The 19,049-nt window shown below is 49.3% G+C and overlaps 1 protein-coding gene across 1 annotated transcript in view; it reads right to left on the bottom strand.

The window, feature by feature from the left end:
• Nucleotides 1–2,102: 2,102 nt before the first annotated feature.
• The window catches only part of MTMR4 (myotubularin related protein 4), a 42,492-nt gene continuing 25,545 nt past the window's right edge, over nucleotides 2,103–19,049 (bottom strand). Inside the window, 12 exon segments of the mRNA XM_065731682.1 lie at nucleotides 2,103–4,375; nucleotides 4,666–4,754; nucleotides 5,058–5,168; nucleotides 5,532–6,762; nucleotides 7,111–7,265; nucleotides 7,390–7,560; nucleotides 8,307–8,492; nucleotides 8,981–9,176; nucleotides 9,508–9,619; nucleotides 10,502–10,630; nucleotides 10,851–11,047; nucleotides 15,908–16,021. Of these exon segments, the coding sequence (XP_065587754.1) occupies nucleotides 4,198–4,375; nucleotides 4,666–4,754; nucleotides 5,058–5,168; nucleotides 5,532–6,762; nucleotides 7,111–7,265; nucleotides 7,390–7,560; nucleotides 8,307–8,492; nucleotides 8,981–9,176; nucleotides 9,508–9,619; nucleotides 10,502–10,630; nucleotides 10,851–11,047; nucleotides 15,908–16,021 (2,869 nt within the window). The 3' untranslated portion in view covers nucleotides 2,103–4,197.

Consider the following 19,049-nt stretch of genomic DNA (forward strand, 5'->3'; position numbering starts at 1 on the left):
CACAAAAGGGAAGTGGCACTTGCAACGCTGAGCATTTTGTCCCAGGACACGTAAAGCACATGAGCACCCCTGTAACCCAGGCTTACCCTCTGCCTGCTGACTCTCACCCCAGCACCCCCACTCAGTGGCCAGACCAGCAGGCTCACGCAGACACCGGCTTTTCAAACCCTGACAAGGGCTCAGACTGACTATGTTTTCAGTGAGAAAGAACACAGCCATTTCAGTAGAAGCTACACTTGCATCACTGTGTTAAAGACTAAAGCTGTATGGCTAACCTATCCTTTGTGACACTGAAGATGTGTGCTGCTTTCAGCAACTTTGTGTTTTTAAACAGGCTGCACACAGCACTGTTCTCCAAAAGACAATTTGACATATTAATCACTACTACCTTCTGAGATACAGCAATCCCCACGGTACCGTAAACAAATGGCAGCGTCCGAAGTTCACGTTTACAGAAGTGCACCATTTGGGGAGAGTGTTTTACTGCTCTTTAACTGTGAGGCTGAAAATGGAAGGGTGGGAAACGCATCAAACACACCTCAGAAAGCCTGCTTCCTTCTTGTCCATCTCTCACTTCAAACTGTTTCCTGATCAGTACTTGCAGGGTTCACACGGCGGCCATCTATCACATTCTTGCTTTTTTTCCTCTTTTATAACCGAGGCTCAACATGTCTCTTCACATCCGCTGCAGTTTTAGCATTATCTATTTATTATCTGGCTTAGTGACTGAATACTATCCAGCCATCACAAGCTTGTCCTGACTTCTCACTACACCTAAATCTATGTTTATTTTCTTCAGTGGCTGATGAGATATTATGGTACATCATAAGCAGTTCCGGCTGTTAATTTGCTAAGAATTCGTGGCAGTTACTGCACTGATAGGGGAAAGCTTTGATCTCAGTGTTTGTGCTAGGTTTAGACGCATCTCAGTGTGCACGTATAGATTACTTCAGGTTGGATGTGTTGGCAAATTATGGCTTTATACTCTTGAAGTGATGCTTTGTTCTGTGCTCAGTACTCGTGAGTGAGAAGTATCCTTGCTGGCATGGCCAGCCTGATGATACAAGTTTTGAGTATCTCAAGAGAAGTGTCCATGGACAGCTTTGAATGCTCGGGGGGGCAGTTTTGCTCAAGTACTGTTCCACCCGGCCCTGAGATGCCAGAAGAGTCCTGTAACAGTTGTAGCAGCCAGCCCTTCACTGCACAGCCAGATGACACTGGGAGTGTTAAGGCTAGAGCCCAGAAGTAGATCTGTTTTTCTTTAGCAGAAACATCATTCACGATTAACATTGAGAAACAGTGCCTCCAAAGGTCATCTTCCTTTGTATGACTGTTTCAGGATGGATGATTTTTGAATGTGACAGGTTACCTTTCTGCTAACATTTCCAATGCGACAAACTGTATAGGGTCCTGTCTGACCTCCATTATGGGAGTGCTTTACGATAGAAGCATTCAGTTCCCTGGATGCTTTAAATTGAAGACAGTTTCTAAAAGGATTCACTCCAGCTCCATCACAGACAGTGAAGATACCCATGTCATCCCTGGCAGCTCAGGTTGACTGAACAAAATAGTCCCAGCTGCCATTCTGCATCCAGGAACACCAACAGCCACCACGCAGACGTGGAATGGGCAGGAATGAGCTCACCAAGGAGAGCAAGTGGAACGCTGCTTCTGCTGGTCTGGAACTTGGGCACTGATCCAGCTATGCAGAAGCCAGTGAAACCATCCCATCCCTAGGGATGCTCAAAGCTAATGCAACTTACCAGGCAAAAGTGGTACACGCACGTTAGTGAAAAGCCAGTGAATCCTCCCTAGCAGCTCTCTTTGGAGGAGAAAAAATCCTCACTGAGTCATTAAGGGAGAGACTGGAGGGCGGTGGTATCCCAGTGGGCCATGGGTTTGTTTCGTAAAGAGCACAGGGCTTTGGAGCAGAAGACCATGACATAGCATGCTTTGTGTCCTAGCCATGATTATTATTTGCAAGAAGGAAGGAATACTAAATTCCTAACATACCTTAATCAAGGGATGGGCCAGCAAGTAATGCCAAGGAAACGTTCAGTAAGAATATACCACGAATGAAATAATGGGTCCAGACGCAGCAGCACTAATATAGAGATTTTATTTCAACTGTATTGAGTTGTACAGCACATGTTGTTTGTCACAATGCTATAAGAACTGATTTTAGAGTTTTTGGCCAGCACATTGTGACGCTGAAACTCACAAGAGCTAAAAGCAGTTTGGACTAATGGCCTGAACGGAAGGGCCAGGAGTACCTAGTTTCTGGCTTCCTTATTGCTTGCAGTCATTCCAACATGTGCAAAACAGGAGCAAATTCTTCTGCCAGCCCAACGGTCACTCTTCCATGTCTGGCAATGACTGCAAGGTACAAGGCAGGGGAGAATCTGAAGCAAGGTGCCTTCTCGTCCCAAAGCCATATCGCTTGTTCCCAGGATGGAAGAGAAGCAGAGTCCAAGTAGGTACAGGGTCTTCAGATGATGCTAGCTTTGTTTGCACTACTGGGATTTACGAAACCAGAGGCTGACATATCAAAGTGCAGGAAAGGGTCATTATTCCATTCCCTCTGATGGAGACGACAAACCACCAGCAAAAATCTGGGAGATCACAATAGCGTGAAGTACTTTGCCTTGTTGTTAGACCAAATGCCCTCACAGGTCCTCCCTCCCAACATATAGTCTCAGCTCATGACGTGCAGAACATATAGGGCATTTTCACATCTTTGGGGAGAAAACCTGCATTTCCGTGAAGAAATGCCCCACATTCAAACTCTTCTTCCTCACTAATACCTGCAGATGTCTTAGAAAGGAGGCAGGATGGACACTCCCATAGAGATCTAGCAATTAAACAGAAGTTCACCCAAAGCCCTCTTTTCTTTCGAAACCTTTCTTACGTTCTAAACCCAGTTACTTTTCTTTTTTGGAATGAGTTGGGATTCCTGCTCTCTAGTTTAAGGAACAAGCAGAGAGGCAATTACAAGTTGGCGACTCTGAACTCTGACCACTGTACAGGAGACAAAAAAAGGAAATCAAATTCAAGAGGCGTTTTAGGTAGCACTGGGGCAAACCAGAGATATTGTTTCCACCACTGAACAGATGCCACATGTCATGTTTATCACTGTAGCTTGGTTGTATATCCTAAAGTGAAAAGCACAGACTTAGTGTCTATGTCAGCCAGTGTCTTTCCCTACCTCCATTTTGGTATCAATGCTTCATTCTCCCTTTTTCGGGTTACATTAAGTGCACAGAAATATATAGCAGCATTTGGACTGAAACCCTCACATACACCAGACAGCACATTCCAGGAGGTAAAACAACATATTATGGCCTATACCCTCAAGGTATCAAGTTTTCAGGATACAGAGCAGTAGGAAGTGGAGAGCTGAGGGCAGAAAAGAGGAAGAGGAGCAACACAGGAACACGAGTTCTGTTTCCATGCCAGGAGAGGATCAGGGTGCCATTCCTGTGTTAGCACCAGGCTGTGACACTACTGCAGACAAAGCAGATGGGCAGAGCAGGAAGTGAAAAAGTCAATATCCCATCTCCCCGCACTGCTGGCGGGCAGGGGCAAAGGCAGGTGCATTCACCAATCCTAGCAGAGCATGAAAACGGGCAACATCTGCTTGGCCTGTTTTCAGCCAGAATGAATTTCTCTTCTACACTCAAGAGAAAATCAATCAGTGATGGCTAATGAGTCTTGTTCACCAAGCTGATCACAAATCACACTCATGGAAAAAGAATCTACAGAACTGCTCCAGGCTGAGGCCCTTCCAAAGCACACAGTACCACCTCAAGTCTGCACTATTCCTTCTCGTACAGCAGCCTGCCTTTGCTGGGGGAGTAGGTTCTAAACGTGCCTTTCTATTGCTTTGGGGGTACTTTGCACAGGCAATATCTGTGAAAACATTGCTTTCCAGCCCACAAACATAAGAGGTTGCAATCCCCTCTTTTGCCCTAGGTCAGACTACAATGTACGGGCCCACCGTAGCAGAGTGGAGACGCACCGTACTCTCTAATCTGAGCTCCTCTGCTCCAGTCTGGTCACAAGATTGCTGAAGACAGCGCATTCAAGCTTGGTGTTCAAGTGTTGCACCAAAGGCCTTCACAATTACACTTGAGGCAGAGTCACCCTTCAAACCCATGAGAGAAAAGGCTGGGCTTAGACAGGTCCCTTGTCTGGCATTCAGCTGGAAGCTGTGGCGATGGGCTTCTTCAGATGTTGGCTCATGAGCTCCCTGGCACGAGACACTTGGATGTGGTCATAACAGGAGTTACAAACGAGGACAGGGTCATACAATTGCTGATCAGGGATGGGCAACTTCAGGTGGCAGCAACCGGCACAAAACACATTCCCGCAGTTCCTGTCAGGGAGAAAGGAAGGCAGTGAGAAGAGAGCTGCGAACACCAGAGCAAAATTTCAGCCAGAGTAAAGGATCCAGTTCAGGATCTCCAAAGACCTTGGGGAAATGGAAACAAGAAAAAAGTAGCAGGCTGGGAATCTGTAGGGAATTTATGAGATCTGGTAAATAAAGGACAGTCCTGATACTTTCTCCTTGGAGGTGGAGGGGACAAACATCGCAAACAAGCATTTTGGGAGGCTCAAGAGACAGGCAGAGAAGAAGAGCGGAACTGCAGCAAAAATATTGTTTACCTGCAGTGATGCCTCCGTTTCGCCAGCCAGAATTCACAATCGCAGTTAAAACAATGCGAGGCCATGTGGTCTGGAACCCACCGCGTGACCTAGGGCAAACACCAGTCCTCATCAGCTCTACGTGTAACACCACACTGACCAGGTGTCAGGACCCGAGTGCAGGCTGAGACGTTGCTTGGACTGGCCCTGAGGCAGCCCATCCCACTGGTTCCTTTCTGTGGGACGCGGCAGCTGAGGATGTAGACAGACTCTCTTGCCTTAAAGGACAATGTGGCTTGTGTCAGCCCTGCCTGCAGCCTGTTCATTGTTGCAGTAACCATGGAAATCAGCTGCCAGAAAAGAAACATCCTCTCCTGTTGCACTTACAACATTTGCTGTTAGAACACACATACCTCGGTCTCCTTCTTGTCAACAGGCTCCCAGCTTGCTTCTGACAAACAGTCTTCACTGTGATCGGAGCAGAAGTCCTCAGTGTCGCTGCCATCTGATTCCTTCAGACATGTCTGCAAAAAGAGAGTCACAAATCCTGTCCAAGGGCACTCCCTCTCCAGCCACACAGTGCTTGTGAGGGGCACATGGGTGGCTCTGAAGTTCCCTGCTCAAAGAGCAAAGCACTGAAGCATTCGTGACCACACAGGAGCCGCTGCTTGGCCCCCTGGAAGCAGAAGTACCTCCAGGAGGCACGAGGACATGGCTTGTGGATGAGGGGAATGGAGCTGAAGAAACGCGGGAACGGTCTTAACCATCTGCTCTGAAGTCACGAGAATGTGAACGTGGCTTGAAGCGGGCAGTGTGAGGGGTGTGCAGGGACTGCTGCTGGCAGAGGGCTGCACAGCTGGGGCTAGCTGTTAGGGGCAGTTACTTACAAAGTCATCCTCGTAGTCCATGGGCGGTTCTGCTGGCGGGGCGCAGAAGTGGCGGATGTCCAACCTCAGCTGCAGCTCCCGCACCTGCCTGCGGAGCTGCTCCACCTCCTGCTTGTAGCTGGCCTCTATCTGCCGCAGCCTGTGCTGAATCACATCCGTGGGGAAAGGCAGCCCATCATCGTCCAGGTAGAGAGGAGGCACGGGAGAAGGACATTTTGGCAGCATGTGCTTGGGACCAGATCCCTGCTTCAGGTGGCAGGGTAGCCACGAACGGCTGGGCTTCCCTGCAGGGCCTGCAAAATGCGTGCCGGGGTGGCCAGAGCAGACTGAGCCTTTTGCACCTTCCCTGGCAGACCACTGGCCACTGAGACACAGGCCCGGTGCCCGCAGCTGTTTGCTGCTCAACCTCTTGCTACAACAGCCGTAGGGGAGGAGCTGTCTGGGTGTGGGCTCCCCACTGGGGAGCGATGTCACCATTCCTTGAAAACTGTCCCAGTTGGACCCCAAGAAGGAGAATTCACTGCTTTGGCTCTGTGAAATGGGCTTGCGCCATTGCTCTAGTGGGACCCTCCCCAGCCGGCAGGGATCCTCACAGGGCCCCTTCCTTCCAGCGTAACCTTTGCCGTTGTCTTCATCTGGGCAGGGGATGCCTGGCTCCTGACAAGGAGCGCTGGGTGCCAGTGGCTCCTGGCTGGGAATGTTTTGGCAGGTGGTGTTTTTCTTGGGGCAGCCTTCTCCACTGGGTGCCAAGCCAGTAGCCTTCAAAGGTTCCCGGGAACAGGATTCTAATTGCTTTCCAGAACTGGTGGAAACCCTGACGACATTCTCCTGTTTGGAAGGATTTGGAGTTGGACATGCACCATCCAGTTCCTCCATGAACGCTCCATTTCCCTTTTCTGTCTCCACAGACACGCTGCTTGCTGGCACAGGTGCCCAGCTGCTCAGCTGCTTGCTTTGCTCTTCTTGCTCAGTGCTGCTGCTGAACGCACTGCTGGCTTGCAGGGGGGCATTTTCCTGCTGCTCCTCCTCTTGCTGTGTCTCAGTGGCAGCCACCGCGCTGCCTTCTCCCATGTGCAGCTCGGCTCCCTCAGTGGCAGAGTGCTTGGCTTCCAGGCCCACCCGCACCTCCTGACAGTGGTTATTCAGGTTTGGATCACTGGACGTGCGGGTCAGCGGGGTGCTGGAGTCGCAGGCTGAAAGCAGGTCATCCATAGATCTTGTCTTTGGTAATCTGGAACCCCAGGGCAAAGCAAATTTCAGAACAAAACTCTTTGAAACTTCCATCATTTCAGCTGTAGCTATGATAAGGGAAATGTTTGAAATTGGAGATGATGGGGTGGGTGCAGAGGTGGGGTGCAGCAGCATGAGCTAAAATGTGGAACACTACAGCCTGGCATCTGCAGTCTGCCTGTTTAAGCAGTGAGCTGTACGTGCTCTTCAAGTGGATGGGACAATGCTACACAGTTCTTGCTCCCCACAGCAAAGATAACGGGCACAAGAGGTAAAACAGAGGAACTACGAGAAAGGAAAGATGACTGTGGGTAAGAGACCACCCAGGTCTGGAGCTCCAGGCTCTTACCTGTCCAAACATCTGCCACTGAACTCCTGGCTCTGAGATCCAGGGGGCATGTAAATGTCCATGTCATCCTGTCCCAAAGGGTGTGGGGAGGAAGCCGGGAGATACACTGCTGTCCAGACGTGCAGCGCTCGTACGTGGCACACGGGATGCAGCACCTGCAACGACTGCTGTGGTTAGAGATGAACACAGAAGGAACCCAGTCCAGCCTCTCCTCATACAACAGTTCCCGGTGCCTGGCAGGTGGAGAGCCCAGGAAGCGAGGCCAGGAGCAAGACTCACCTGCTCAGACCCCGGCATGTAGAGAAGATTATGGAAGTTCTTATTTCCAGCCCGCAGGAGGGACCACACGGAGCAGGTACGCTTGTAGATGTTGTGCATCTCTCTCTCGCATGGGCTGTTCCCAAGGAAGGTCCCATAGAGGCAGGAATACGTGTGCTGCACCAGCTTCACCTGCAGCATCAGAGGGAGAACTAATGTCACAGGAAGCAGTGCTGCCTGTCTCCAAGGGCAACATCTTCCACCTCTCTGGGAAGATTCACACACTTCTCACCCAGCTGGTGACCTTAGTGCTATCCTCTCTGTCACACAGGGCAGGACAAAGAGATAACAGGAGACATTTTAATCAAAGTGAAATCAACAGTCAACCGATACCATATCTGTGACCTTAAGTTGTATTTCCTGATAAGACAGAGATTAATAGCTATCATTTTCCGTATTTGTTCTAGAATTGTTCTAGCTTTTGGTTAAAACAGTGCTGCTGATGGAAACTTTGCATTAAAACAGAGCTACAGATGGGATCTGAATTTACTGGGCATGAAAAGGACCTGGAGAAGAAGCAATTCAAAGAAACTGCAGAATGTAAAACTTTCATCACTCCCTGCCCTGCTTGGTCTGCCAAGCCTGCAGTCCCCTCTGGGAGAAGGAAGAAATGCAAGAGGAGCTGTCAGCAGCATTGCACATGCAGAACCAGGTCAGAATGCCTCAACCGAAGGGCAGGGCTGAACCCGTGCAGGTATGTCAGGAATGCCAGCAGGGAGCCCAAGCAGTGCTCACACACTTCCCATTTTTTCAAGAATGCCATTTTTGTTGTCTTTCAACTATAACACCATAAAATATCACGGCCTCCTTGCTGCCTCTGCTCACAACTGCTAAGGACTGGTAAGGAATAAATAAATGTTTGCACGTGTATTTCTTACCAAAAAAGCTTCGTTAAATTCAAAGAGGCAAGGAAATTGCTTCAGAAGCTGATGAACAGCATCCAGCCACTGGAGGAAAACTGGGCACTGCTCATTCTGATCTTCCACCTTCTCCTGGTGACCACAGCGATCACCAAACTTGTGACCAAAATCCAGCCAATCTGACTCAACAAGCACCTGGAAACCCTGCAAATAAAAGAGAAAAATTTGCTGTAGGCAGCAAGCGAGACAAGGCAAGCCCCATCTGCCAGCAGAGGCAAGTGATCTCAGGACTCCTGCACGTCTGGCAAGGAAACTGTTTGTGCTCAGTTTGGGGGCAAAGCTACCTGAAGGTCAGAGGCTTTCAAACACAAAGCATCATCTGTTGTTTCTATATGACAAACAGCCTTGAGAATGAACATAAATAAATAAAATAATGACAAGGAGGAGCAGGGAAGCAGCTGCACCTTGAACACAACACATTATTTACTAAAGCACTTCACCAAACTGGGAATGAAGCATACAGTTCATTGAAAAGAGGCAGGAGGAACACAGGAAAACTCAGTGCCCATAATAACAGCTCTGAAATGCCAGTAAGCTCATTGACAAATACAGTTTTGCTCCTTCCTGCTGAGACTCAAAGACAAGAACTGCCATTTGACAGCCATGAAACAGCAGAGCAGCACAATGCATACCTCCATGGTCCTGTAGTAGGGGTCCAGAAGAATCTTGGACAGTGCTACGATCTGTGGAGTCCTGTCCCAGCCATCAGAGCAATGAACCAGCACCGGGCGTCCTTCTCTGTCAACTGCACTGGAGACCAGCACTGCTGCCTTCAGCATGACAGAAAGGTGCTGCAGCCATTTGGTGCTCTCCAGGGCTGAAAGCCAGCTAGAAAGTGTGCAAAAAAGCAAGAAGACGGTGGCTTAGTCCTCCAGTGGAAAAGAAAAACACATTGACCCAAGTTGTTTTTGTGTTCTCAATGAAAATAGGAGTCTTCTAAAAATATGTCAAAAAGAAGAGCCAACCAGCTTGGGATTAACTGCAACCAACATCTACTTTCAATTTTTCCCAGAAGTTTCTGAAACACAGAGGTTAAAATACATACAGACAACAGACACCTCGGTCCGTGATGCAATCCGTTCCGGATTACCAGGGATCAAAATGGGCCATGTTTAAGCACTGTGAGCCCTTCCCCCAAAGCTAGAGCACGGTGACTTACTTGCTGGGGTCTGGCACTTGACTGCACACAGCTCGCAGATACTGGAAACTGTTCCGGATGGAGTGGATGTTGGCCATGCCCATGAACACAACTTCACAGTTCGGGTAATACTCTGAACACAAAGAGAGACAGAAACATTCAGGAATTGCTGCTGCCACTGCAGCGATTGCCTCCACGCGCAGTTAGGTTGTTTCCCCACTGCAGTGCTGCTCAATTCCAGCTGCACACAGCCAGCTTTTCTAGAAAGCCTCGTGGGCCAGCAGCTGTTTCTCTGGAGTAACGGACTGTGCACAGCTGAGAAGGGCAACGAGTTCACAGAGACTGAGCACCGAAACGCCAATCTGACTGTCATGGTTTTATGATTTTTGGTACTGGTATTCCACATCATAACATCATGTAGTGCATTTAGAGTTAAAGAGTTAATGTTCCAGCTCCGTGGATCATCGATAGTTCCAGGTATGCCTGTCTCAGAAGAGAAGTAGAACTCCATTCCCCAGAGGACTTTGCGATGCTTTGCGTTCTTACGTGTTTACGCTCAGAGGGAAAGATAAAAACTGTCTGCAGTCACGGGACTCTCTCTTCCCTTCGGGACCGAGCTCGGCAGTGGGTGTTTGTTGCAGCCGTCCGCCTTCAGCGTTAGCGTAAGGCCTTCGGTTTATCGGACACTCTCTCTCTTGCTCATTTTATTTGATTCATTTGCCTCAATTCCAATTATATTATATTATTTTCCTTTCTGATATCTTATTTAGTAAATTAGCTTTCCTCCTCAGATCGTTGCCGCTGCTTTGTTCCTAGACCCATCTCCCTTCTCCTTTTTCCCTTTTTCCCCCCTCCCCCTTCCCCGGGGTGTGGGCCCGTGGGTCCCCTGCCTCAATTGTCACGGTACCGGGTCAAACTGTCCCGCAAACCGCTGACACTGACACAAACTGCTCCAGGGCCCACTCGAACCCAGCAGGTTCAAGAAGCACTGTGGGATGTGCTCGGCCCCACGTACCTTCACATTCACAGCCTCCTCCCTTTGCCCTGTTGGCCACGGCCGCCGTGTAGGACCTGGCATCAAGGATCAGCAGCTTCTGAGGAGTGCCCACGTTCTCTACACCTGAACCTGCAGTCAGGGACGAGTCTGCAGAGAGAGAACAGGCTGAGTGCTGGCACCTCCCTCCCACAGCAACCCAGTGCTGGCTGTGTACCCATCCCACATGCAGAGTCCAGGTTATGAACCTGGATATCAAGTTTAAATCTTGCATTCTAACAGCCCTGTTAGCAGCAACAACATTTAGGTGTAGGGAGAGCTGTACAATGTGCACATTTAGGGGACAGCAGAAATAAGTGTGTTGTCTCACCAAAGTCGGCCTCACAGGTCTCGCTTCCGTCGCTGCTCCCGTTGTGCGGCACGCCGCCGGGTGCCTTTGCTCCAGGGTTCAAGGCACAGGCTTTGGCAATGGATGTCACAAGATACTCATCATCAGCATTCCGCCAGCCCCACCAGCTGATTTCGGGCTGGCTGCAGCGTGCGATCACTGCCCCGTTGCGCACGTGTCTGCAAAGGAAACCCCATGGAGGTGAGGGATGCCCCGGAGAACCTCCCCCCTCAGCCCCTGCCAGCCGGCGCCTGGGCAGTCCTGCTCACTGCTTCTAGCCCTGCACCAAGCAGTGAAACAGGGCAGGGCACTTCAAACAGCAGTTATTCACAACAACAGCAGTGACAGTGGTTGCCCAGAGAGGTTGTCGATTCCCCGTCCCTGGAGGTGTTCGAGGCCAGGTTGGATGGGCCCTGGGCAACCTGACCTAGTACTCAACCTAGCAGTTGGCAGCTCTGCCTGCAGCAGGGGGGGATGAACTTGATGATCCTTGAGGTCCCTTCCAACTCGAGCCATTCTATGACAGGGAGGGCAGCGCTCAGACTGCAGTGCTGAGGAACACAGATTCTGACTGTGAGCAGTGCAGGAGGGGCTGACAGAGCCGGGACACTGGCAAAACAAGACAGCAGCGGGGCAGGTGGCTGCAGGAACACACTGTGGCAGCTCAGGGCAGCCAGACCCAATGGCCAGGCTCACTGAAATGAACGGGATCTCAGCAGCAAGCAGGAAACCACCAGCTGCTCTAGCCATTCTTCTCTTAAGAAACTAGAGAGAACTTCAAATAATTATGGCTATACTTTGGGAAAGTCATAGTTATTAACTGTGATAGTGCTCTGTTCTTCTCTTATCACTTCTTTTCCTTGCAGGAAGAGGTTGTTACACCATTTCATTTACCTCTTGTAAGTTTAGAGGGATTAGCTCACTCAGCATCAGACTAGTTAGTTTCTGGGTGGAGGCCTGAGCTGGTGTTTATTAATAACTGCTAAAATATGAACCCTACCCTGGCTGTAGGCCTCACAGAATGCCCAAAACAGGGCTAAGTGTGCATTTTTCACATCAACATCCATCTTAAGTGGCCTGGAAAGGGGATGGATGACTATGTGACAGAGTTTGCTGCTGCTACAGAATTGTGCATGAGCGTCTATAGCTGACTGGAAAAAAAAGTAGAGGATCTTATGACATCAAGTGATAAAAAAGCATTAAATTTTATATGTTAATTAAATGAAAAGTAAATGTAGAATGAAAAGTCCACGGTGAGTAGGCTCACTGAATGACAAAAGCACAATTCCACGTTCTCCTGACTATATGTGTCAGGAAATGGAAGATACTGTCTGCTGCAAAGGCCATGTAGGCAGAACACCTGCATCCCCATCCTGTTGCACTCCCTTGAGATGCTATCCCTGGTGTCTGGCCCTTGTCAGGGGAGGGGTGAGGAACTGGATGGTCCTGTATCTCAGTTCTTCCTAACAATAACGCCCCTCATGCAACACCTGTCTGAAGATGAGCCAGAATAAAAAGAGACATGGATAAGTAGCTGACAAACAACACCCAAATACTTTTTGTAGGCCAGCACCTCTGAAAAAGTTGCATTGGTGGCCAAGTAGAAGACAGAACAGTTTAGATCCCAATGCACACTATGCACAAGCCTCAACCCAACACCCAAAGGCTGCTCAGTGCCACTGGGGCTCCGAGCAGTACCCCAACACTATCTCTTCCTCACACTGTCACTCCATCAGGGGCTCTGCTGTCCTGCAGCAGAAGCTGTTGCTTCTTCCCATTATTTGCTCTGAAAGGCAGCACACTCAGAACACATGGAGGCTTTGGATTTCTTCTAACAGTGGTGCACATCTCCCCAGCAACTCTGCAGCTTGGAGGAACTGTCTCTGAGAACAGAGACAATGTTCTCCTGAAGAAACTTGTAAGGAATTTTTTTCTTGCTAATGATACCTTGTAGAAAATATTGATGAAGACTTCCAAAACAATAACATTCATGGTCAGCTTTGGATCCCTTTTCTTTTGGTGCCATCCTCTGCTGCCGTTCTGTTTTGCAAGATGAGGTGTGGCATCACTCTCAGGAGATCTATTTCTGGGTTCAGGATGGGTAGCAGTGACAGCAGCAAAGGCTTTGTTTACACTAGTAAGTGAAACAGAGCCAAGGTGTGGACTGGAGCACCAGCCCGTGATCACCCAAGCCGGTTTGTTAGCACACCCACGGCTTCTGGCCTGTGCCAACTAGCACTTTCCCAGACAGTTCCTGAGCACGTTTTTGGGACATGCAGGTGCTGTGCCATGACTGCTCCCAGTGCCTGGTTGGGTGTGATGGCTCTGTTTGGGACAGAAGGAAGAAAGGGCTTCAGCTGTGCCGGTGTGTGAAGCCACCTGCAGTCAGTAGTGGACTGCTTCATGCAGTGCTACCAATGTGGCCAAGGAGTCACACTGTGTTCAGAGAGTTCTTGGTGCCACAGGCTTCTAAGTAGAGCAACAAATACTGGGCAGGGCGTGGTCTTGAGGTAATCAGTTTCACGAGACATAATGATGTGCTAATAAACACAAGGAAGCACGGCCAGCATCAAGAAGCATGAAGTCATCGGTAAGCAGAAAGTGCAGCAGGTGCCAGTGGAAGAACCAAGACCTAACCTGAGCCTGCACTGAGCTCCCCAGGCCCTGGTGCACCCATAGCTCCACTCTGTGCTCACCACGAGCATATGAAGTATTTCAGTTCTTTTCTTACTTGAGGTTTTCCTCAAGAAAAAGTGATCCTTGAAACTGAAAACAGTGGGAAGTGCCATAGCATTTTCACTTGTGGGCCAGCATTATTCCTCAATAATCCTCAGTTTAGTCTTGATGGATTAAGACCCCTTCAGAATCCAAAGCTGGAGCAGGAGGTACCCTGCACTGAATCAGCTCACCAGAGCACAAAGCCAGAGCACATCTGATGTTCTTAGCACAAGCCACCTAACCCACAGCAATCAACCAGAAAGCTGCAATGAAGAGCTCACTGAGCAGCTCAGCCTAAAACACGAGGAACAGCCGGCAGCAGTGCCTCTCAGTGATACCTTTGGGTTCCCACCTGAGATGAATGCCTGCAAGCACTCCCAGTTTCCAGGTCCACAGGGGAGAGCCCTGTCCCGCTCAGCAGGGCCAGCACACCCCAGGCCACGTGCTCCGCCGTAGGGCTAGAGAAACGCCCACCATTTGCCTGCTGTTTCCCTGATGCTTGCTGCAGCACAGGCACAGATAAAGGTGACTGGGAGCATCCGTGAGCAGCTCTCAGCTAGTGCAGTCCCAAGGACTTCTGAAGGTGGCTGTGCAGACAGCGCAGTGACGAGGAGCGGCTGGCACACCATGCCCGTCTGCCTCTGTAGTCAGCTAAATAATTAATTGCATCCTCTGTGCTGCTCTACAAGTGAACCGTGCCTGGAGGCTCCTGCATCTCCACTGTGCATTTCCACTGAGAACTCAGCGATGAAGACCTGTGCTTTGCTTTGCTTACCAGCTCAATTCTACTTTTTGTAAGGAAACTGGTAATGTGATACCTCTGGTGTCACACCTTACACATCTGTCTGTCAGTTGGGAATTCAGCCACGTCCCCCTGAAGCTCTGAGCTCTACCAAGCAGTCCTGAGGTGGCCAAGTCCCTGGGGTGCATGCACCCAAGCCCACTTGTTCTGAGCTGTGGGTGACGAGGAGCTGAACGGGAGGTGTGCCTTTCTTCACTTACTCAGGTACACGGCCCTCACAGGCTCTCCTAGCCAAAAGTTTCCAATTTGAGGGCAAAGGCTAAAGAGTGCATGAAAATGAGAGAGATGGCAAAGGCCTTGCCCCATCTTGTAGCATCACTGGTCAGCACCTCGTAATCAGATCCCAGGCTGCAGAGGGCTGCAGCTCAGCCTGTAAATTACTGGGTATCCTCATAGCGATATTATAAAGTGCTGAACAAAATAATTGTTCAGAGAGAAGCAAAAAGACATGCTTCTGCCCTCAGGTGGGGAAGCACGCTGGGACAGTCTCCAGTGCCAGACCAATTTTAGCAAAAGTAATCACAAACACAATTAACGTCTTAGCTGACTTGGCTACAAAGAGGGCAAGGCTCCGTGCGATAACCAGCACTCATTACTCCTGTGCTGCAGAATTCAGTTCTTGGAGAAACAACATGCTGTGTTTTGCCAACACCTAATAGCATGCAACACAAACCGTGTAACACGGAGACGTACAGCTGAGGTGTGTGTAACTTCCCTGGTTTTACTTCCTGGCTCCATTGCTTCCCAGGGCTTTGCTTTGTTGTGCAGCTCTGGTATTTTCAAAGCTTTTTGTATTTGGATTTAATAATTGCTAACACCAAGTCTAATGCTAGAAACAACAATATACGTTACAGCATACACCAGCTGCGTGAGGTATCTTCCTGCACACCTAAGCAACCAACTTCCCATTTGTTTCAAACACAACAGTCTCCTAGAAGATGTGCTTAATGAGAAATCACCCCCTGCCCTGAAAGGCTCTGCTGTCCTTGCTGCCCAGCCGCATGCAGCCGCATATACAGATGATTTCTGGAAGGCTGCTCTGACCAGGGAAGAGGCACTCCCTGTATTTACCAGCTATCGACCCAACCACATTCAGCCACCAGCATACATTTCATCGTCCCCGTTACCTCAGTGCTCACAAACTCTCTCAACTTACTCAGAACAGAAATGATTTGCAGATGGGTACCAAAAGGTGCATCCAGGCCCTGCTACCCAGCAGATGGAAGAGCCATGCAGCAGGCTCACTGTGGCCAAGATTTCTTTTCAAAGAAGCTAGGCACATATCTCATCAAAATACTCTGAAACTCAAAGAATCTCTGAGAACCTGAATGACGTGGTGCCATTGCTGAGTCTCCCACAGTAGCAAAGTCACCCCCATCCTCAGATCTAACTGAAAGCAGGAAAGCAGCAGCAATTACCAGAATGCATTTCTCCCTTTAGGAAAGCATCCTGTTCTCAGACCTGCTCGAAGGGCAGCTAGCAGGGCCCTGGGGAGAGCACTTGTTTGTTTTGTGTTTACCTGTACACAACCACAGGGATCCTTTTCCATGACCTAAATGAAGCCACGTTCTCCAGCTCCTTATCAGTGATCCAGACAGGCACCAGCAGCTTCTGGGGATAACTGGAACAAAGCCTGGAAAACAGAAAGCAGCAAGGCAAAATGAGACTCAGCAACCATACTCTGGACCAGAGAAACTGTACAGCAACAGTGCAGGAGCAGTTCACATTTTCCCAAACTCTGCATGCAGGATGGGCTCTTCCTATCTGCCTCAGTACCATTTCACCATGAGTAAAGTGACCCAAAAAATGCTGTCAGGAGTGAGCTAGGAGAAGACAACCTTCTTCACATCAGGCCTCATCTCTGGGCCCATGCAAAGCAACGCAGCATTTCCCAAAGATACCTCTGGAACACAGCTGGGGTTTAAACATGAAGGCTTACATGGGGTTTCGGTTTTCTCACAGCACTTACAAACCCAGAGACGTGCAGTCAATAATTACTGATGATGAGCCATGATTACCTTATGCTTAAGACCCAGGAAAACATTAAAAACCCAACAGTAAGTGTGTTAGCAGCAGGACAAGAGGGGCCCCAAGGAAAAGAGGGGAAAGGCAAACAGCAAGCTGGGGAGAAGGACTGAGAGCAATGCAATTAAAGTGAAGCACACGTGAAGATCCAGCAGTGCAGGGCCTTCCTGCTTACTGCAGCGACCGCTGTGCCCCTGGGCTCGCAGCACACGGCTGCATGCAGGGCAGGTCAGGCACAGAGACAAAGCACTGCCTGGATCCGGGACCTGCTGAGCCCCGCAGCTCCTGAGGACAAAGTCCTGCCCAGGGAACATCAAAGAGCAGCCTCAGCTCTAAGCTCCAACCCACATCGTTTCGAAGGAATGCTTCAGGGCTGAGGGTGAAACTGTTCACTGGGTGAACTGCAGAGCATGGCTGGTGCTCCCCTTGGCACAGGATAACCCAGCTGGTGGCAATGAGCACGCTACAGAGCTCAGTGCTGCCTGGGATGTGATGCTAGCACTGACCTGCCTGCCCTGGAAGGAGAGGCTGCTCCAGATGGGGTAGGACAGCTGCTCAGAAAGCCCTGGGCAGAAGGCAAGGTGGGTGTGTGTGATAATAACAAGGCATGGAAGGGGAAGCCAGGAAGGAAGACTGAAGCTGTCAGGTAACAGGCTGAAGGCCAGGTCAGGACAGTGTGGCAGAACTCTGAAGTGCTTCATATGTCACATGTGATATTGGTCAGGAAGTTAATCACATGGAAGTGTGACAACGAGCAACCCTTATTTCAGAAAGGGTTAGTACTAATTGGGATCTCTGAATAGCTGCAATCTATAAAAGAAGAATAGTGTTCATCTACATCAAAGCAGAATCAGGTTCCTGGTACTTCAGATGAAATGTTACGCGAGATGTCTTAAAAACTGAGGAGAGTACATTCAGGAGAGTTTCAGTACAGGAGAATATCTTTTAAGGCACTGAGACTCTGCACTCTTGCAAAAACCATAACAAATAGGTCAATACAATCCCAGCTAGGACACAGGACAGCCTGGAGAAGTTAAGTCACAGTTAAGGAGGGTGCACACAACCGGGCAATGAGGTGATGACAAAGAGAAACCAAAAAGCCAGGATAAAGGAGTGTGCTGGCTTCAGAGCAAGTTATAAACTCGGAGCAAGGTAATTACCAGCAGAACTCTAGATTTCAGAGTAGAAGCTTTGTAGGAAGACCAGAATAACTGAGCTAGCAAACAAAGTGTGGTCTGTTCCTTGACAATGTGAAGGTAGAAGTGTGAGGCCAAGGGCTACCAGCATCAATATGCAATGCAGGAAGGGCATGAGCTGAAAACCCAAGTCTGAAGTGAACTGCAAGAGAGGTATACTACCAATACAGGAGCATGAGAGCAGCAGAATCCACAGCTGGCATTGCTTGCACCCAAAATACATGGTCATCACAACAATACAGGACTATGTTCTCAGACATGATTGGCTGCTTCTTGGTGGTACCAGCCAAATAATGATACATAACTCTTCCTTTGGCCCTAAGCTCGAGCAGAGCTGCTCCACAGCAGAGTAACTGGAAAACTGCTTTGTTGCAGTGATCATCACACAGCAGAAGTCAACAGTATTTTTTAAGGGGAAAAGTCCCCCACTGCAGCAGTGCTGTGTTTCACAGAGGATAAATACACAGAAATGAACCTTTCTGAGAGAAAACAAAAGGAGATGAGGGGAAAAAAGCTTGCAGATGATGAGACGATTAACGAAAAACACCATTTGAGGTAACATAAAACCATCAGGATTGGAAGGAGGTGTCTCTGTAACGTAAGTCGTATTTTAGAAGTTAAACAACCTCCTGCAAATAGAATCAATGGTTTGGGTTGGAAGGGACCTTTAATGCCATGTAGTTCCAACCCCTGCCATAGGCAGGGACGCCTCCCTCTAGCCTAGGTTGCTCACAGCCCCATCCAGCCTGGACGTGAGTGCTTCCAGGGAGGGGGCATCCACAGCCTTGCTGGGCAACCTTCCAAAGAGCACAAACTCGAGAAGAGCCAAACATGAGCCTCAATTAAAAAACAGTGAAAATCAGGCAGAAATGCCCCGTGAAGAAATTGAAACTATAAAGACTATTTTCCACCACCTCGGAGGTGTCTGCCTGCTACTGTACCTGATGGTCTGGTAGATAAACACGGTCACAGCAGAAAATCAGAACTACCTGCTCTGGTGTGAGCACACAGAGGAGCTGCCAGACCAATCCCTGTTTTACAGGTGACAAGGACACAGTGAGAGATTGACATGGAAACTTTGGCGGGGGAACTATCTGCAAGGAACGAGGAGCAACTAACCAGCAGGACCAGAAAATGCTCTCCCAACATCGCTACAGCAACCCAAATGTGCACCAGGTGAATGATTAACTGAGATGTGTAAGCTATTGCTTACATTGGCTCGGGTGCCAGAGGAATGAAAGGTGGCGAACACGGTATCGATTCTGAAAAAAGCTCTCTGGGGCGAACGTGGGAAAGCACTTAAGCCTGACTCCTGCACAAAGCCACTGACTGTCACAGTCAGTGCAAGGGTAAATACAGCACACTTGGGAAGAGTCAACACGGCGTTTGTGGAGGGAGGTCGCACATTTCGCACACACAGCTTGCTGGAGGCAGTGCTGA

This window comes from Cyrtonyx montezumae, unplaced genomic scaffold, assembly GCF_038088225.1.
Source record: "Cyrtonyx montezumae isolate F1298 unplaced genomic scaffold, pur_monq_1.0 scaffold_15, whole genome shotgun sequence".
NCBI lineage: Eukaryota > Metazoa > Chordata > Aves > Galliformes > Odontophoridae > Cyrtonyx > Cyrtonyx montezumae.